We start from the raw sequence: 18,764 nt of genomic DNA, 5'->3' as shown, positions 1-18,764 counted from the left end.
TCATAATTCAACTCAAGGAAGACTGGTTTGCAAGAAAGATCAAAAAGCAGACAGTTAAAACTATGCAGTAAACTAGGACCAACACTTACACAGAAGTTAAGAACTTGACCATCTCTAATCACTAAAAATCTTGTCACCCTTACAAATTATGTACAAAGATAATCATTTTTCCAGCTTCATAACCTACAGAAAATAGTCAGAGGGAAGGGGGAAGGAAATAGAGAAAAGGGCTGGAACCAAAAGGAGGCTGGCAAAGTGCACTATGAACTCTCAACAAAATTAAGATTATGGATTAAGTTTCATGACTAGTATCAAAAATTATTACATCAGATAAACTGTATCTTCTACCCCTCCGCTAACAAATTACTTTGAGTCAATTCATCCATCTTCACTCTCCGGACTCTGCAGAAAAAAAGTAACACAGTATTAGTACTTCTCAATGAACTTCCTAACGACCAAAGTCATCTCTCATATAGGCCCTTACCATGTATCGCTTCCATATTGTCTTCCTTGTAAACACCGAGAGGAGAGCCGTGGACAGATAGAAGCATTTCCCCAGGTTTCGGCAGCCTTAAAGTTTTGGGAGTCATCCCAACAGATAATCTGTTATTATATGCCTGTAGCCAAAAATATATTACTCTGTGAATATTGTCTCTAGCACAAAATACTTGTAGAGACATCAACAAGAAACTGGTGCTGATGCTACTTCGGAACAAAATTAGTTTCATCTAAAAGTCGCTTCATTGAACCATCACAAGCGTACGTACAGTAATGCCACTATTAACATAGCATTGTTCCTAAAGCGTTGATCAACTAAACAATGTTGTATGTCGTAAGATGGCACCAAGAGGTGCAGTCATCCAGATAGAGAAATAAATAAGGAAAAACAGTGCTTCATACTGCAGGGTCTATGTGTCAAATGAAATATTTCCCAACCCATCATCCCGCTGTTTAGATGCTTTAAAGGAATAAAATGAATAAAATCAATTGTTAAGTAGAGAAAAAGATATTGCAAACAAGTAATAACAACAAACCATAAAGAAATTATATTATAGCTACGTACACCAGGTGTCTGAAGAGTATCTGGCAGATCAAGCATTTGGGAGTCAGATGGCTCTTCCAAGACCTTCAGAAAGAAAATAAAGCAAAATAAGGAACAAAAATGATTAAGCAAGTATTGTTATCATCGCAAGGGCCAAGGGCACATCAATTGCTCAATCAAAAGAAGCATGAAGAAATGTCAACAACCAGACACCTCTAGAGCTACGTGATGAGCCAGTGCAAAGACATAAATGAGTCCACCCCACATCCCCACAAAAAAAAGAAGGAAAAAAGAGTCTGAAGCACAAAAAGATTAGTTGTAAAAGAGGCTTTCAGAAGTACCAACTAAATGCTTCTTACTTCCAAATCTTAAATGCAAGAATTTAACCATACAGCCAAAAAGGGATCATCATGCAACCTAAGTTACTTGAAATGTGGTATTGAATGACATAAACTGCAGGAAATAGTAAAATGAAGTGCAATGGAACATACAAATCCCTTGATCTGGAGGTTTTCGACACCATAGCATGTTGTTTTAACTGCCAAAATGTTGTTAAACTGAGTTAGCAGAAATAAACTAGAGTATCTAGCATTTTCATAAAAGGATGGGTAAAAAGAGATTCAAAGATACCAGATTTATTTGAGAATTCAAATCCACCAAGTGACGGCATGGCACTGGAGCAATCGGGGTACACCATGGACAGGTTATGAAGAAGAGAAGCATGTAAATTCCTTCCACCAAATTGGTCGATGCTTAAATTAACAGCATTGTCTTTCCTTTGAACTTCATACTGGCCATTTTTCTCATTTCTTACAATAGCCAGGTTTGGAAACTTTTCCTCAAAAAATTGCATTACTGGAACTTGCAGCTGTTCATTACTAAAATTTGATCTCAGCAATTGCAACATATCTTTCAAGTGTTCAATCTCCACATCACGAATAGCCCTGATAGCAGCACTTTGACGTTCAGCTGAAAAGAGATAGTGATCCAGTACAATAAGGTAAAGGACATAGTCAGTGAGATTCAATCATGATGGTAATGTGAGAATCAAAATTTATCAGGAACAAACAGATAACAGCAAAAAATTAGAATAGATGGGGAAACCATGTTTAAGAACTTCATATTTACATGTTTTCGAATATCATTTGACTGTCCAAGTGATTAGTTGGAGGAACTAAGTTTTAAAAGTGTAAATTAAGTGCTGAAAAGTTGAAATATTTGGAAGGGTGATGCTATTAATATCATCCACTTTCTTTTTACTTCAAAAATTCCTACTCAAACACATACTAGAAATATTTCCTTCTACATTTAACTTTCCTAGTGAAATGCATCTTCAATCTTCATAACCTTCTCTTAAATTTCAAAAAGTATCACATCAATGGAAGGTAAAAGACCTAGCAAATTGATATTTTACCTCTTTGTTCGGCTTGCAGGAATATATCAGAACAAATAGGTCACACAGAGAACTTATATCATACATCAACATATAAAAAATAAACGAGAATGGATAAGAGAATATAGCTTCATGCATATGAAGTGCAACCAAGCAAATCAAAATTTCCTACTTCAAGATTTCTGCACCCCAATCTATATATGCAACCGTTGTCCTTGGGGTTTTCCTCTTACTATAATTTGTTTTTCAAAAATAAACAACTTACTTTTTCTTTCAAATGTTAAGACGAACAAACATTTGCACATTTAAAAGATACCTTCTTGCTTGAATATATCATCTTCCATTTCCACTTGATGTTGTTCTTCATTAGCATCCTTTACAATTTCAGTTGTTTTGCAAGGTCTTCCTCTTCGTCTTGGCATGGAGATATATAAATTTACTGAAAACATTTTTCTCTCATCAAGTTAATAATTACTTTTACTAGACAGCATGCATACACTTATGTTGTATGAGTAATTATTATAATCAGAAAACATGTTTAAACCGAGACAGTCTGCAAAGAGAATGATCTAATTAACCCTACTCTAGAGTTGTTAGCTAGTAAATTATCTTTCTTTGTTCTTGGTAGTAGATTAAATATAAAGTACTTTCATCAGTTTTCTTGGCACAATCGCTCCCGAGGATTATTTGGTTCATACTGATTAAGTGGGTGGAATTGCTATGGAGTCACAAGAGGAGATTATACTCTCTTTTTTATAATGGTGGAGTCAAGGACATCTTGCTGGACTACATTATTGTACATCTCTTTTATTAATGGGATAAAAGATGAAATAAACATCCTTAACTGCTTAAAAAGAAGATGATACATTTAAGCTATTTGTAGCAATTAAAATAAATATAAAAGATGACGATATAAATCATTGTTAATCCATTCAGAGTTACGGCCTTTTTCATTTGTATGAAGAAACAACACACATTTGTACTCGGTAAATTCCATTCTCTGAAATTCTTACTCTTGGACCTTGGTTCATATAATAATATTTTATTTACAGATAAATGCTGTCAAGTGAGTAGTCTAATACTACACTCTCAATAGTTCATGTAAAAAGAGTCAAGAGTGATAAGAAATTTGGAACAATTCAACCTGATTCTTGTTTATAAGCTTACATGACACCTTACAAAATCGAAATCAGTCGCTGAGGAACTTAGAAGGATCTGTAAAATGAATTGAAGTTCATTGAGTAACAAATCCCAGTATAATAAATAATCATCTTTTATGGCTTTTTGCTCAAAATTTTCAGAAATTGATGAATAATAAAGGCAAATCGGTACAATTTCCACAAAATAAAGACAATAAAGAAAGTGATTGGGCATGTAAATATACCAACATACAGAGCATTCAAAAATGCATCAAAATCACGGCATATAATTCGAGTAACAGACAGTGCACTTGTAGAGAGGTGGATCGGGATAAAAGAGTAAGAAGAACGAACGAACTTACATCTCAAAATTAATTTTGTGAAGAGAAAGAGAGATTTCGACGAGTTCAAAGCCGACAGGGAGTTGGCCGGAGGGAGAGACGGAAAGTGGCGGAAGAGGATTCGGCGTGATTTCAAATTTGGGCTCGCACTCAACTTAGTTTTTCAAAATGGTCCCTATCTTTATAATAAATCTGTTTGGGATAGATTTTAATACTATCAATTTTGATCTTTGTGCTAAAAATAAACGTTCTATCAAGGATCTTCGTACCCGCACATCACACCTCAAAATTAATAATAATATTTTCTTTTATATTTTAAAATTTAACCTAACTAGCTAAATGAAATAGAAAGTCTCATAATAACTCAAGGGTATAATATGAAAGAATTTTTTTTGTAAAGTCTTAAACTAAACACAAAATTAAGTGAGAAGCAATGAACCAAACACTTAATAAAAGTTAATCTCTATATTACTAGTTTCTACATTATTAATTCATGTGTTACTAATCCCATGCATCTTTATACCAAAGGTCAAAGGACCCCTTAAAGAACTAATCACCAAGGGACATAAAAATAACCTCACATATTCTTTGACTTAGTTTGGTTTGAAATAAATAAAAGGAAAAAGGGTCTGATTTACCCCTGAACTTTATGATTTGGAGATGATATACCCTCCGTTTAAAAAGTGGCTCATATATGCCCTTGTTGTTATAGAAATGAAATGGCTCATATATGCCCTTTTACTTAACAGACCAATATTTAATAAATTAAAATTTTATTTTTTTGTCTTTAATTTGAGAAAATGCCATGTGGCTTTTAAAATACCCCACTCAATAACTTTTCACCATGCCCACCCGACCCAATTGGAAACAAAACCCCCGCCCATTTAAATAAATCAAACCCATTTAATTTCATTGTCTCCCCAATTGGAAACAAAACCCCCACCCATTTAAAGTTTACAATAGTATTTTGATCTATTAGCTTTCTAAATTTTCTGAAGAAATCGGTACCTCTTTTTTTATTTTATAAATTGTTCAATTTTTTTAATCGTCCCAGAGAAATTGGTGAACAAGCAAGCTTCTACTAAAACTGATCTTCAATGGCGATAAATTATTTTAACCGTTCAAATTGAACTGAAATGCATTGTTTTGTGTGTGTGAACTCGTCAATCTTCCTCTGTCTTTCCTATTCGTGTGTGTCATGTGCCGTAGATTCACCTTTAGTAAATTTTATTAGAATAAAAAATGCTTTGCAGAATATTAGAGCTGCCAACAGTGATGATGCCTTCTACAAGTATTGCCAAAACTCTAGCAAGGCCAACATCTTACACTATAAAATTTTGATGAAAAAGCTGAAACTTCCCTCGTCAATGGAGCTCATGATACTGCCAAGCTTGCTGGTCTTCTTGAGATTTTCATCAAGAAATGGAATGAAATGGGTTTGATTTATTTAAATGGGTGGGGGGGGTTGTTTCTAATTGGGTCGGGTGGGCATGGGTTAAAAGTTTTTGAATGGGTATTTTAAAAGCCACGTGGCATTTTCTCAAATTAAATACAAAAAAAATGAATTTTTAATTTTATTAAATATTGGTCTGTTAAGTAAAAGGGCATATATGAGCCATTTCTATAACAACAATGGCATATATGAGCCACTTTTTAAACGGAGAATATATCAGCTCCAAATCATAAAATTCAGGGGTAAATCAGGCCCTTTTCCCTAAATAAAATTACCACCAAGAGACTTGTGATTATCTAAAACAAGAAAAATGATAGAAACATAGGGCAGTTTGTCGGCTCTTAAACATCAATTAACCATTTCTGAATCTCAAAATGAAAAATACAGTTAATTACGTTGTCAAAGAACATAACAAGCATCCTTCAATATCACCAATAATATGACACATTTACGTAAAGGATAAAGTTACTTTTCAGAAGTAAATATCTGTAACCACTAGATTCAAGAGAAACATACTTAGTAGCTGCAACTTCCCATATTTCTAAGTGATACGAAACATCACACTGCTGATTAGCCCCATAATATTCCAAGCTTTTATCCGATTTCGAGTTGTAAAATGAACAATAATTTTCAAGTTCAAAGCGAAAATAAAATGTACATCTAGCAAAAATGCAAGCGAGTAATCTAAAGACTGTAATCTGGTCAAGGTACAATATCACCAATATGACACATTCAAAAATAATTACGGAACAGATGGGGAGCAGCATTCGAGGCCATTGTAAATACATAGCACAAACTATTCGGAGCCAGTGGGGTCACCCAGACAAGCTAAGGCATATACCACCATCTTGTTGAATGACGTATTCAGTCCCCTCCGGACAGACAGTCTCCCTTAAATTTTCCCATTAATAAGGGGGTGGGTGGCAGGATGAAATGCAGAAATAATATCAGAAGAAAAGGCGAGCATTCTCCTCATAAGAAATAAGGCACTCCTGTCCTGGGCCCTCTCATCTGGTTGTTTTCCTCAGTTTCAGAGAAGAACTTTACCTCTCTCTCCTGATAAAACCACACAATAATCAGAAAAGAAAGTGGCAAGGAAATAAAGAGCTAAAATGCCGAGATTATAACCAAATAAAGGGGGATATGATAAAGAGAGCAGTAACAGTACATTCAAAAATGTACGAGACTTCGACCATAGGACAAGTCGACACCACAATTGCCTAATATGCTTCATTTCTTATCCATTTTTCCTATCACCCTAGCTTGCTGTTCCAATACCACAAGCAGTTCCAGTTCTTTCATCTTAGAAATTTCATTTCCATACCTAGTGCAACAAACATGCTTCAGGAATCAAAAGTGGGCATAAACTCTTGTATATGGGTTCAAGTCCTATGATTTTCATCTCATCTACACTTGAAGAACATAGTTGCTTGATCTTATCTGCTCTTCTATTTCTTATTTTTTCGCTCTACTCTTCATTCTGTTATCACAAAAGGATGAGAACATTTCAAGGTATTCAGATAGACTCCCAGGTAAAAGAGATCTACCAATTTTAGCCACCCTGTCCATTACTAATTTAGATGCTCTTGCTATCTAACCCGCCAATATATTATGTGGTCTTTCTTGAGTACAAAAAGTTGATCTTTTGGTTTTCCTATTATGTGGTCTTTCTTGAGTGCAAAAGTCAATCTTTTGGTTTTTCTCCTGCTGACTTCACACATAGAGGTGACAAGATTAGCCCAATTTTCTCAATAAAGAACTCTATTGCACAAACTTGAAGGAGCTTAGATCCACAAATGTAGTTAGTCCCCAAGAGATTATACATGCCTATTCATGTTAAGGTCTTAGCTTAGTCATTCTATTAAGCTTTCCCAACAAATAAATGAGATGCGGAGACAGAAAACTAATGCAAAACTTCGTAAAAGACCTTACTTCTAAGGGGTAATCAAGATAGCACTGATCTTTCCTTCTATGAAACCAAATACAAGCTTATGCCTAGTGATCTTTTTTTTAAAATGACCATGGTGTCCGGGCCAACTTTTGCGCACCTCGACTAATTCCACAAGATACCTGCCACCAGCAACAGGTACCAGGTAACTCTATCCACCAAGGCTAGGACAAATGGGAAGAATCACCTAGTGCTTTTTGTCTCCACTATGCCTAGTGATCTTATTTCAAAAGAGTTAATGGGAGTGAACATATTCATAGCAGTAGATGAAGAGGAAGAAATCCTAGCTCTTCGAGCTAAAGATGTTGACATTGTCACTGCTCTACCTTTGAACATGGAAAATGAAAAAAAATAAGTTCATACAGTGAGAGGCAAGATTTATATATGTATCATAAGATTGAATCCTTTAGTACAAAGATTACGATGGCATTACTCACTAAGAAATTGACAAAAGAAAAAGGTAGAAGTGTGAATTAGGAAAGGAATGGACCACCAATGCAAGTAAAAGAGAGATGAGCAGAAAAGGTGAAGCATTTTTAAATCCGACGGTCAATCAGAGCAGAAGTGAAGAACATTTTCACCAGGAACTCCAGTGAAAACAACTAACCATCATCATTTTTTTCTGATGAATCAGTTAACGATTACTGTGTCACATCACCTTCTCCAGCATTTCATATGCAATGTCGAACTCTAAAGTACTAAAATCCAAAAAGTGGAAAGAGGATCAACTCATGGGCTTGGCTTGCCTTTGGGACATTCTAATTACTCCCTTTTCAATTTGTGACCTATATTTCTTTTTAGACAGTTTCAACAAAAATGTCTTTCTATATTTAGTACATTTTTAATTCCACCCTTACACTCCGAATTGATGACATGTTTAAGGCCACAAGATTCAACAAATATCTTTGGTATGTTATGCGCAATTTAAGACTACAAGATTCAGAGGATATTTATGGTAAGTCATGCACACCTTTAGTTTAAAACCACAGGAGTTAAAAGTCTTGTTTACATTTTCACACTGCCAAATCAAACTAAAAATGAGACAGCAGTGTTGTCAAAGGCACACTAAAGTCCTGAAGCAAATATCAAAACATGTTTAGCGCTTTGCCTCACTTAATGTGTGTTTCAGTGTCATCATCAAGGTTCTAAGGCATACTTTTTCTTGACAATGAACCTCTAATGAAGACGCAACACTTAACAATTGATATTTCTAATTATTGTTATTATTTTTCAATTTCTTTGTCCATATATTTGTCATTCATGCTTATAAATTATTAGTCTTGGACTAAACATATATATTTGTATGTTTTTCTCCCCTTGAGTCTTTTTTCATTAAAGCCTGCACTTTATTTGTGCTTAGAGCCCCAACATACCTTAGAGCTTTTTTGCTTCTGAAAACAGTAGGGAGTAGTAAGTTTCTCCTAATATCAGGATGAGGCATTATGTCCAAGAAACAAAAATCCTCCTATGCTCACAATATAATTGCAGACTTACTGTATGCATATATAACAACAAACATCAACTTGAATAGGTCAAATCATATGAGACAAATAAAATTAGAAGGATACAACTGTCAACGCACAATGATAAGCAGAGCATCAAGCAACAAAAAGGGCACCACTAAGTAATCCTGAAATTCCAATGGGCTAACTAGTAGAAGGTCAATAATGCGTGAAAATTATAGCAATACTACCATATTCTCATTGAAGCTCAATATTGAAGCAACATTTCCACATCGGTAACAATAGTTGGGAGCAGACCACACCTGCATTATACAGAAGGCAACAGTGACATGATTCATTATATGCTACACATCAGATGACCGACGCAATAAAGAATAGATTACTTACTGTCACCAGTCCTTTATCTTGAAACATGTACTTCAAACCTTCCTGGACAAGCTGGTGAGCCCGGCAAACTAGATCTAGTTTATTAATGTGATTGAACTGCAAATCATGCACAAAATCTTTATTTGAAACAATAATCACAACTATAATTAACATTTTAAGCTTACATACCTCAGAGGTAACCCTGGATCCAAAAAGCCAACCTGCTCCTCGAGGACTTACTGCCCATGTTTCAATATCTTCGGGGTCACTCCACATAAGGTCGCAGAAAGGCCCTTCATGGGGAATTTCACAATTACGGTCAATGACTCTGATCTGCCATATCAATTACAAAGAAAGAAGAAACATTAGCTATTTGCATGTGCCCACATTTTGAACAGAAAAAAGATTATGCTAAATGGAGAAAAAGATCAACTTAGCAACAAATTTTATTAAAAGCATTGACATTGGCACAATCAATTCCAGAGAATCCTCAAGTACCACGTAGAAGAGAAGAAGGACCTTATATGATCTCCAGATACACAACATGTTGTGAGATATTAAATCAATATCATTTTTTGATTGATCTAAGTTCATGTAATTTATTAATTAAAGTAATATTCTGGTCAGTCATTGACTAAATCAATTGAAAGGGAAACCATTTCGCCCTTTCTTTATATAATTTTATTCAATTACACATAACATAAACAACTTGCAAATTTTCACTTCTTCTTCATGTATATACATACATACAATATTGGAGCCCATTTGGAGTAAGAAAGGATTGATTTCTTTCTAGTACAGTGAAGACATATAGAATCCATGACACTTGGATAATTAGAAACTAGTTACGAAAAAAGAAGCAGAACCACAAAAACATCAAAGTCCAAGTCAACATACCTGATCAATAGTTCTAACATCAGGAGAAAGTCCACCGTGGACACATAATACCTGTATGGGAAGAAAGGTGTTTATTAATAGGATTAGAAAACATGGCAAGTGGTAATGTTTATCCTGAGTGCTAGAACATACTGTTCCGTCTATGATTGCCGAGAGAGTAAGATAGTCAAAAACATCAGTGCAGTACCGCCATGCATTTGCATTTCCATACTTCCTTTGACACTCATCATAGAATCCATAGACCTATTATAACACGTAAAATGTAAAGCTGATCAGAACATAGCACATCTAGATAATGTTTCCTTCTTATAGCATGTGTGTATCTTCACTATGAGGAAAAAAGATTCCACGAATTTGAAGTGGTCCAGGTAAACAAACCATAGGCAGCAGCATTAAGCAGTGCAAACTTGATAAACCACTTGTATGTCCTCTTATCACAAAGATAGCCAGAAGTCTGAGTTGAGAATTTTTATTTTTTTTAAAAGCACAGAAAGAAACAGTGTTTCTCTTTGCAACTAACCATCCTCAAGAACCTTACTATAACTTGTAAGATAGGATTCAAAATAGCAACCAACCAGCTAATAATATGGAGACAAGTAATCATTAGAAAATCACAAATAAAAAAAATAAAAGAAACACATTCTCCAGACACCATTTATATGAGAGAAAAAACCCTCATGAAGCATGATTTAGCCTAGGACCTATCAAATGGTTAATTAAGGCACTGCAATGACAGCAAAAACAATTGCCTCTTCAAGAAAAAAATTGAGAGAGGGGGAGGCAAGTATGAGGTAAAGAATCTCGACTACATCTATGAGACCTAGGCATTTATTACCTAAACTTCACATGTAGGCATCATAAATTTAAGGTATAGTATCCATTACCTGTGTTAGTTGTCTGCTCTCGTGATTTCCACGTAAAAGAGTAATGTTGGCTGGGTATCTGATAGAAAATAAAAGGCGGGAAAGATATAGTCAGGAGTGAATGTTATTTCACCATTTAACAAAGAAACTTCCAGAGAGTAAGCAACGCGGGCATTTGATTAACTAACGCAGCACGGATAATGTGAATGTGAATTAATCTCGAACATGAGGCAACAACTTTATACAGAGCGGAAAGGTAAAGAAGGGGAACTATCAGAATATTTGGGTAAAAACATGAAATAACAAACTAGTTTCTATCAGAGTTCTCTTGGACCTGACAAATGGTATTCGGTCCTTCTTTTAATTAGTCATTAGTGAAAGAAACATTGAATTCTACAAGGTTCCTGGGTCGGAAGCATTATTTTCAAGACAGCTTCAAACTGACAGTAACAGAGTCATGCCTTTTCTTATTTAGCTTTTCTAAGAAATACCAGTCAGCAAAAACCTATTCATTAGTGCAGTAAGAAACATGAACCAACTACAGACAAGTAACATAAAATTGCATTCAAATGTTCCATTACATACCTTGCTTTAAGGAGTAACAAAATTGTAAAAACTTCTAGACTATTGTATCCACGGTCAACAAAATCTCCCTGGCAAAAAACAAAAAAATTTAAAGCCTGATGACTTAAACAGAGCAGTTACTGAATTCGTGAAAAAGTAATCCATAACAATTCATATCTAGTGTAATTTTACCATGAAAATGTAATTTGTATCAGGTACATGACCTCCAGTCTGGAAAAGTTTCATTAGATCATGAAACTGGCCATGGATGTCTCCACAAACAGTAACTGGACTATTGACGGGCTGCACATTTGACTCCTCTATCAGGATTTCCTTAACCTGGATAAGAATAACATGTTTTAGACGTGAATAAAGGGGTCAGAGGTTTCTCAAGGAAAATGACATCAGATGCTCAACCTGAACATGATTCTCACAACTGTTAAAAAGATGGACCACATCTGCTTAGGTACCCTTTTTGGAAAAACCATTTGCCATGGTACAGTACAACTTATCAATGCTAAGAACTATCATTACAACAAGTTACAATTAGTAGGCACTAGGCAGGTCGAAGATACCAAGCTAATATACCTAGAGTTATTAATCACAAATGCAATCAGAACATTTTCCTGTGAACAATGCCCATATAAGCAGAAAATTCAGAAATCCTCTTTCTGCAATGAACTATACATAAGAATATATCCTTTAAAAAAAATTTACATTCTAGCAACACAGAATAGTCCCACCACATATGCCAAAAAAAGGCTAGACATTACAATTCCAAAGACTTTATCAGATTTTGTTTTTGATGACCCAGATAGAAACAATAAAGAAGATATCCCAGGCTACACAAAGCTAAATCTACTCTGACCTCCCCCCACCCCACCCCACCCCACCCCACTCAGACACACACAGAGGCTTAGGACCGACTGCTAACCTCTATCATCATCATGCAGCCACAAACTTTAGCCATATCATTGACTACTCGCATTTATCAATATACAAGAAAAAGAGAAATACTCAACTAGCTCAGCCACTCTAAAAGTTTTAACAAGGAAACCTAAACAACTGTGTTCTCCAACAAAGCATCGTTTTATCAGTTGACGCTAATAACATATTTTTCCTAAATACCACACATGCAACATTTCAGGATTCCTTAAAATGTGAACGTAACTATTCATGAAGCCCACTTGAGGGAACTTGGATATGAGCAAAAAGCAAAAGTAACAAACCCAGTCTGCAACCACAGTATCAATTCGCAAACAATCATATGCCTCTATGATCTCCCTTAACGGTTTCCATCAAACTCCTCTTCTCCCACGCAAAAAGCCCAAAATCAATAATATCCGCAACACAGAACCCGACAAAAAATTTAGGGTTTTTCTATTAACAGGTTTAGTAAATCACAAGAATTCAACTAACTCAATATTCTTATTGGCCAAACAAACCCTAGCCAATCCAACGACAAGTTTTCGAAGTAGAAAAAAAACATTACATATTCACAAAGGAGCTGAAGCTCGTCCTCCGCCAAATGCTGCCCCTCTTTCACCGTCGTAATCCACTGATCCAAATCCATCGCCCTTTGATGCCCTGCCTCCTTCTTTGTCGCAAATTAACAAATTTCTTCGTTTATGAATGCAATAATTTGCCCAAAATGCAGCGTCGACTGATTGAACAAAAGTGTTAACAGCGAATTGAATCTATCTCGCTCTCTCTCTGTCTTCCCGCTCTGTTATAAGAACACAAATGAAGAGTAAAGTGAATCTGCCTTCAGATTCACTGGATTTTGAAACCCTGGCAAACTGGAGATTTTACGAACGCCGAAAAATGATAGGACTCTTTTGCCCTTTCAGTCGTACCCCAATTTGGAAACTGCACCACTTTAGTTACGAGACTTTTGCCTAATCAATCTTTTAAGCTAGTCAATATATTTTAATTAAATATATGATTCAAACTTTAGAGAAAATTGTGTATTTTTTTATTTTATTTTTTATTAAATAATTAAGGTAATCACATATGATTCAAATATATTTAATTGATATTCTATTAGTAGCTGAGATTTTTAATTGAAAGGAAACTTAATTTAATTATTTAAAATGTTGATCATGTATTGAGCCTTAAAACAATTAACTAGAAAAATAAAACAGTACTATGAGTGTGAGGAGAACGATACTTGTATGAAGAAAATTCTACTAATAGGTTGATCGGATTGATATTGCACAATTGTAGGAAGTACCACATAAAATATTTAAATTGATGTCTAGTAATAAATTATTTAATAGAAATCGTGTTAACGATGGGTGGGTGTGTGGAGGGGAGAACTATATGTATATATGGCACATGTTGTTTTAACTATCCCACTATTTTTTTGTTGTTATTGTTTCCTTCTTGTAGGCTTTACACTGTTTTTCTTATTAACGTCTATGCTATTTTCATCGTTTTCTTTTTCTTTTACTTGAATTTGATGCACTTGAGCCGGCATCTTTCAAAAACAACATCTCTATCTTCTCGAGATAATGGTAAGATCTGAGTACACTATACCCTTCTAAAATCTCACTTAATGAAATTTCATTAAATATGTTGATGTTGTTGTATATATGGTACATGCCGAAAAGCTCACCTGTTACCATCAATTTTGGAGTATAGTTACAATTTTTAAGCTATTGATCGATCTATACGTACATCATGAAATATACTCGAATAAAAAAAAAGCAATTATGTTATTAATAATATTAGAGTAATTATTATTTAAAAGAAAAAGTAACACATTTGAATAGCTTTTATATAATTGGGCATCAAAGAAGCAGACTTGTATAATATCTACCATTAATTTCAAATTTTTAACATTAGCAGTTGTTGAAAAAGAAGTGAAATAGTGAGAACATATTGTTAGATATAAAATTAAGTTGTGGCCACAAATGTTGCTTATAATAATATAATAAAATAAAATAAAAAAAACATCTACAATGAAAAGTCTAAACATATTAGTCACATGCCTATATGAAAGAATTCGGGAGGCATCATAATAATACCAGCTAAAAGGTACTTAATTCTTAGAAGGAAAATACATGCACTAATATATTCTGGGAACAACAATTCCGTAAAGAACACATAATTTCTTCTCATAAAAAAGTGGTTTTTGTTTAATTTTGAATCTCACAATGCCCAAATATATCTTGCATCTCGACTGAATAAATATGAATACTTTGTCTTTCAAACATGAATACCCAAGGTTATCTGGTGATGCTTAATAAGACATCAGTAATCATATCTTAAATTTCAAATCATAGACGAAAGAAGGAATAGCAGATTTTTCTGCTATGTAATAAAGGTTGAAGAATGAGCATCTCCGAGGTAGCAAAATATATGAATTAGAATCTGTTGTTCATTTTGGGCAATGGCGCTCAGCTGCAATTCACTTCAACAGCAAGTTTCTTTACTGTACTTGGACACAATTGCATGTTAAAGTTTGAACTGGACATTTCTAATGCACACTCATTTTGGTTCAGGCAAACCTGCGAAACAATAAATAGCAACCTCAGGTTATTACAGAAGAGAAGAAGTAGTTGGTCACATGCTAGTTGAGCTTAGAAATCACTCAGTCAACATAAGCTAGTATGTTGCTTTCTGGTACAGTTTATTGCTCAAGGCCTTTGTTCAACCGAGAAAATTCATGATTCACGCAGAGGGGTTTGTCAAATATTATGTTACCTTTTCGACCAATGATGCAGAATTTGGATCATGGCAGTCTCCTAGCATGTAGGAGCCACATGTACCATTAGGATTTCCAAAGCTGGCAAATTTGACAGAGGAAATATTAGTATTTGTGGGGCATTTCAACCTTAGAGTTGGCCTGTTTTTATCCTTCTCAATTTCACTTCCTTGCAGATTTTCAACATCAAAGGATGGATGGTCCTCTGAAAGATGACCACAAGCTCCAGAAACCTTTCGCATTGAGAATCTAATTTGAGAGGGATCTCCACCTGTTTCCTCAAAGATAATTAAGACATTTCCTGATGGCTTGAACCAAGATCGTGGCACATGATACCTAATTAACAAGCAAAATAAGAGAATTTCTACTTTAAAATATGGATGTATATAAAAAAGAGAAAACAACAAAAGTTAGCGTTAAGGTTGCAAACTGATGATACTACTTCGAACATTACTGGTCTTCTATGGATAACTGGAAACAAAGAAATGCTCCTTTAAAAAGTAGATAGGAGTTTTCAAATTCTTAGGCATACAACAAAGAAATGCTACTTAAAAAATAAATAGGAGTTTTTTTTCTTAGGAATTCATGCAAAAAATATATTATGGTCTATGGACGAAGTCTGAAAAAAGTATACACTCATACTACTGAAGTACTGATAATGTTCAGGCAAACATTTGGTCTTACCATCTCTGTGTAGGTTGTCCACAGCCAGTGACACATTTATCAGGGTTAAATTTGCCTCTGTAGTCACATTGAGTAACACACTTCTCATATTTAGAAGTTCTCCTCGGCCAATATCTTCCAATTTCTTGTCCATTCAACCAAGCCATTCCTTTTCCCATATGAATCATATCAAGTGCAACAGGTTCATTACCAGGAGGCGCATCTACTACTGCCTGGAAAATCGCAGAAAAGAACCAGCGGTGATGAGAAAGTTGGAAGGGGTAAAACAACTTCAGAAGCAACTATAAACAGGCTCAATGTTCCGAGCATTATTTCCTTCTTACCTTATACCATGTGAGAGGCTGTTGCTTTGGTGGCTGCGAAGTCGGTGCCCAGATTTTACTGTTCAAGTTATATGACTTCTGTATCCTCAAATGTTCTCCTTGCAATCCAATCTAGACGTAAAATATTAACTGTTAAAGTGAGCAATCAAGGTTCCCAATATTTCAAACAAAATACAGTAGTGAATGAAACCTTTTGGAACAACACTGATTGGTTTTGGGGTACCGAACTGTGAATGAGCAACACCAAGATTTATTAAATACGAAGCACAATATGGAGAGAAAATTTGAGTAGGGTAATGAAACATTGCACAAGACTAACAACACGTGGGCCTCATATAAATTAGAAGAAATCACAAACCTAAGGCCCCTCTAACTGAAGGCTCAAAAAGTAGCAATAGAACTAACATGTTAGCCATTTGAGTAGGTGTTCCGCTCTACAGATAATGAAGGAAAACTTTTCCAGATTTTTACTAAACCAAAGAGTTCTGTCTTTTTGTCTAGGTATATGTGAGATCTCATCTCACTCAAGAACAGTATCCTAAATTGTTGGCAGGTGAGATTTAAGCATCTTAAGAAAAAAATCTACATATGTATCCAATCTGGGATAAGGCTACATTGTCCTACAATCAAAGCTTTGACGTTCACATCAGACTCCATTACCAATAGAACAGTCTAAGGTCTGAGAAGATGGTGTTTGTTGAGGAATGAGGTATTATAGTTGTAGATATATTTCTTTGCTTACATTTTCATTTGGTTCTTTTGTGCAGTATCGCTGCCTTTAGGCTCATGCTATTAATGCACAAAAGGAAATACAACTAAATAGAAGTAATGAGTCCTTTCCTCCATATACATTCCATGATCTTCAGCCTAAATCTCTTTTCCTCTTAAAAGACAAAAGAGGTAATAGCGCAAGCGCCCACTTTAACAATGTCAGTACCTCGCCATGATTAATAAATGGATTTTCCCAAATATTGGAAGAGGATGTCCAAATAATTTCAATTCTGTGACAGACCTTTAAAAAGAGGAATACATGCTTCCTAGATTGACAATGATGCAAGCTGGAGCACAAACTTAACTGAAGGAAAATGCAATACCTTATAGGTCCAAGCAGACGCGGTCAAGTCCACAATCCCACTCTTGAACCCTGCAACTTTGACACTAGTTGGACCAGCTCCAATCCATTCATAAAACGCTCCAGCTGTCTTCAAAGAGAAAACCAAGTACTGTCAGTCTAAGTAAAAGCATTTGGAATAAATAAGAGCTATGCAAAATTTGAAGAGTATAAGTCTCTTTCAACATCCCAAACATTTTACCTGCAGTTAGATTAATACTGTGTGAACCTTTGCAGAGATCCAAAATGCATTACTTATCATATCTCTTTTTTGCAAGAATTGCTGAACATCATTTATCATTATAGATAAATAGATTATGTTTTCTTTGGGAGATTTCAATTTAATTACCCCCACCAAAGAAAATGTTGAAATTTTGTTCTTTGCATACTGAATCTTCATTTTACGAATTATAGGAACTAAATTAACTAATAGATGATACAAATAAGGAACAATAACAAATGGAAACACGATGAATACACAACTCTGAATATAACAAACACACCAAATCCAAAGTAACCATCTTATTTTGTATCTTGGGTTGTTCAAAATTGTCCACTTTCTTATAAAGAGAAATTCATACTGAAAGCTCTATACTTTTCAGTATTATATCATAAAAAAGTGCTAGACCAACTTATAATAATAAAAGTACAATTCTTCAAACGTCAATTTTCTCTAGACTTTTGGACCCACTTCCATTTGAATACAAATGAAACTGCAACTCTTACCTTAATAATCTCATCCAGACAAACTGGGATAGGGACAGAGGGAGTATAAGAACTAAATATGTCTATCCTTATCTTAAAATAATTAAAAACAAGTCCCTTATTACTCACTCTGGTGCTTATTTCTTCTTAGATAATAGTAACTATTGCTAACTTCATATACACATAACATTCTTTGTGACCGCCAATTTTCTTTTTTGACAAATGGTTAGGTCCTTACTCTCACAAAATCTAAAAATAAAGCAATAAGCTCAGTAATTTGTGTTTTTGCTTTAACCTCCACATCTCTACTCTCTAGCATATGATTGGCGCATATTCTGCATGGAAAGTACTAGCTACAATAAATTTCATATGTGCACGTCATATCATTCATGAATTTCCTAATTTCGTGAAAAATGGTTAGTTTGTAACTCTCACATAATCTGGAGCAGAGCAGTAACTACTGCTCTGTGATTTGATTAGTACTTTAGATGAAGAAAGTGTTGGGTTTTAAAAGGTGTGAATGGAAAATGAAGAGTTGCGACTTTTATGAAGAGTTGTGAGTTTGATGAAAAGTTGCGACTATTATGAAGAGTTGTGCCTTTTATGAAAAGTTGCGACTTTTATGAAAAGTTGTGACTTTTATGAAAGGTGGTGACCTTTCCGAAAGATTGTGACTTTTCAAAGGTTTGTGACCTTTCCGGTAAGGCACAATAAGAACCTTTTCACACTACCCTCTGTTTTCTATAAATTGAGGGATTTCCTT

At 34.8% G+C, this 18,764-nt stretch overlaps 3 protein-coding genes across 3 annotated transcripts in view; all 3 read right to left on the bottom strand.

The window, feature by feature from the left end:
* Positions 1–96: 96 nt before the first annotated feature.
* On the bottom strand, positions 97–4,138 carry LOC102606217 (uncharacterized). The gene is made up of 7 exons (XM_006351474.2): positions 3,937–4,138; positions 2,752–2,874; positions 1,673–2,011; positions 1,534–1,580; positions 1,064–1,126; positions 485–617; positions 97–402 (listed from the first exon to the last, which is right to left on the bottom strand). Exons 2-7 carry the CDS (start codon positions 2,855–2,857, stop codon positions 389–391), a joined length of 702 nt encoding a protein of 233 aa, XP_006351536.1. The 5' UTR covers positions 2,858–2,874; positions 3,937–4,138; the 3' UTR covers positions 97–388.
* Positions 4,139–5,906: 1,768 nt separating this feature from the next.
* LOC102605875 (phytochrome-associated serine/threonine-protein phosphatase 3-like) lies at positions 5,907–13,344 on the bottom strand. The gene is made up of 10 exons (XM_006351473.2): positions 12,962–13,344; positions 11,662–11,808; positions 11,491–11,558; positions 10,927–10,984; positions 10,175–10,285; positions 10,043–10,093; positions 9,335–9,478; positions 9,167–9,262; positions 9,010–9,081; positions 5,907–6,424 (listed from the first exon to the last, which is right to left on the bottom strand). The coding sequence occupies exons 1-10, from the start codon at positions 13,040–13,042 to the stop codon at positions 6,341–6,343; spliced, it is 912 nt and encodes a 303-aa protein (XP_006351535.1). The 5' UTR covers positions 13,043–13,344; the 3' UTR covers positions 5,907–6,340.
* A 1,218-nt stretch (positions 13,345–14,562) lies between these two features.
* LOC102605534 (beta-galactosidase 10) overlaps positions 14,563–18,764 on the bottom strand; it is a 10,454-nt gene continuing 6,252 nt past the window's right edge. Inside the window, exons 15-19 of the mRNA XM_006351472.2 lie at positions 17,280–17,387; positions 16,186–16,296; positions 15,863–16,074; positions 15,178–15,514; positions 14,563–14,981 (exon numbers count right to left, since the gene is read on the bottom strand). Coding sequence (XP_006351534.1) covers positions 14,871–14,981; positions 15,178–15,514; positions 15,863–16,074; positions 16,186–16,296; positions 17,280–17,387 — 879 coding nt within the window. The 3' untranslated portion in view covers positions 14,563–14,870. The remainder of the gene's footprint in view (positions 14,982–15,177; positions 15,515–15,862; positions 16,075–16,185; positions 16,297–17,279; positions 17,388–18,764) is intronic.

The sequence above is a fragment of the Solanum tuberosum genome, unplaced genomic scaffold (assembly GCF_000226075.1).
Source record: "Solanum tuberosum cultivar DM 1-3 516 R44 unplaced genomic scaffold, SolTub_3.0 scf00127, whole genome shotgun sequence".
NCBI lineage: Eukaryota > Viridiplantae > Streptophyta > Magnoliopsida > Solanales > Solanaceae > Solanum > Solanum tuberosum.
The sequence above is the reverse complement of the archived record's forward strand: the minus strand, read 5'-3'. Positions and strand labels throughout refer to the sequence as shown.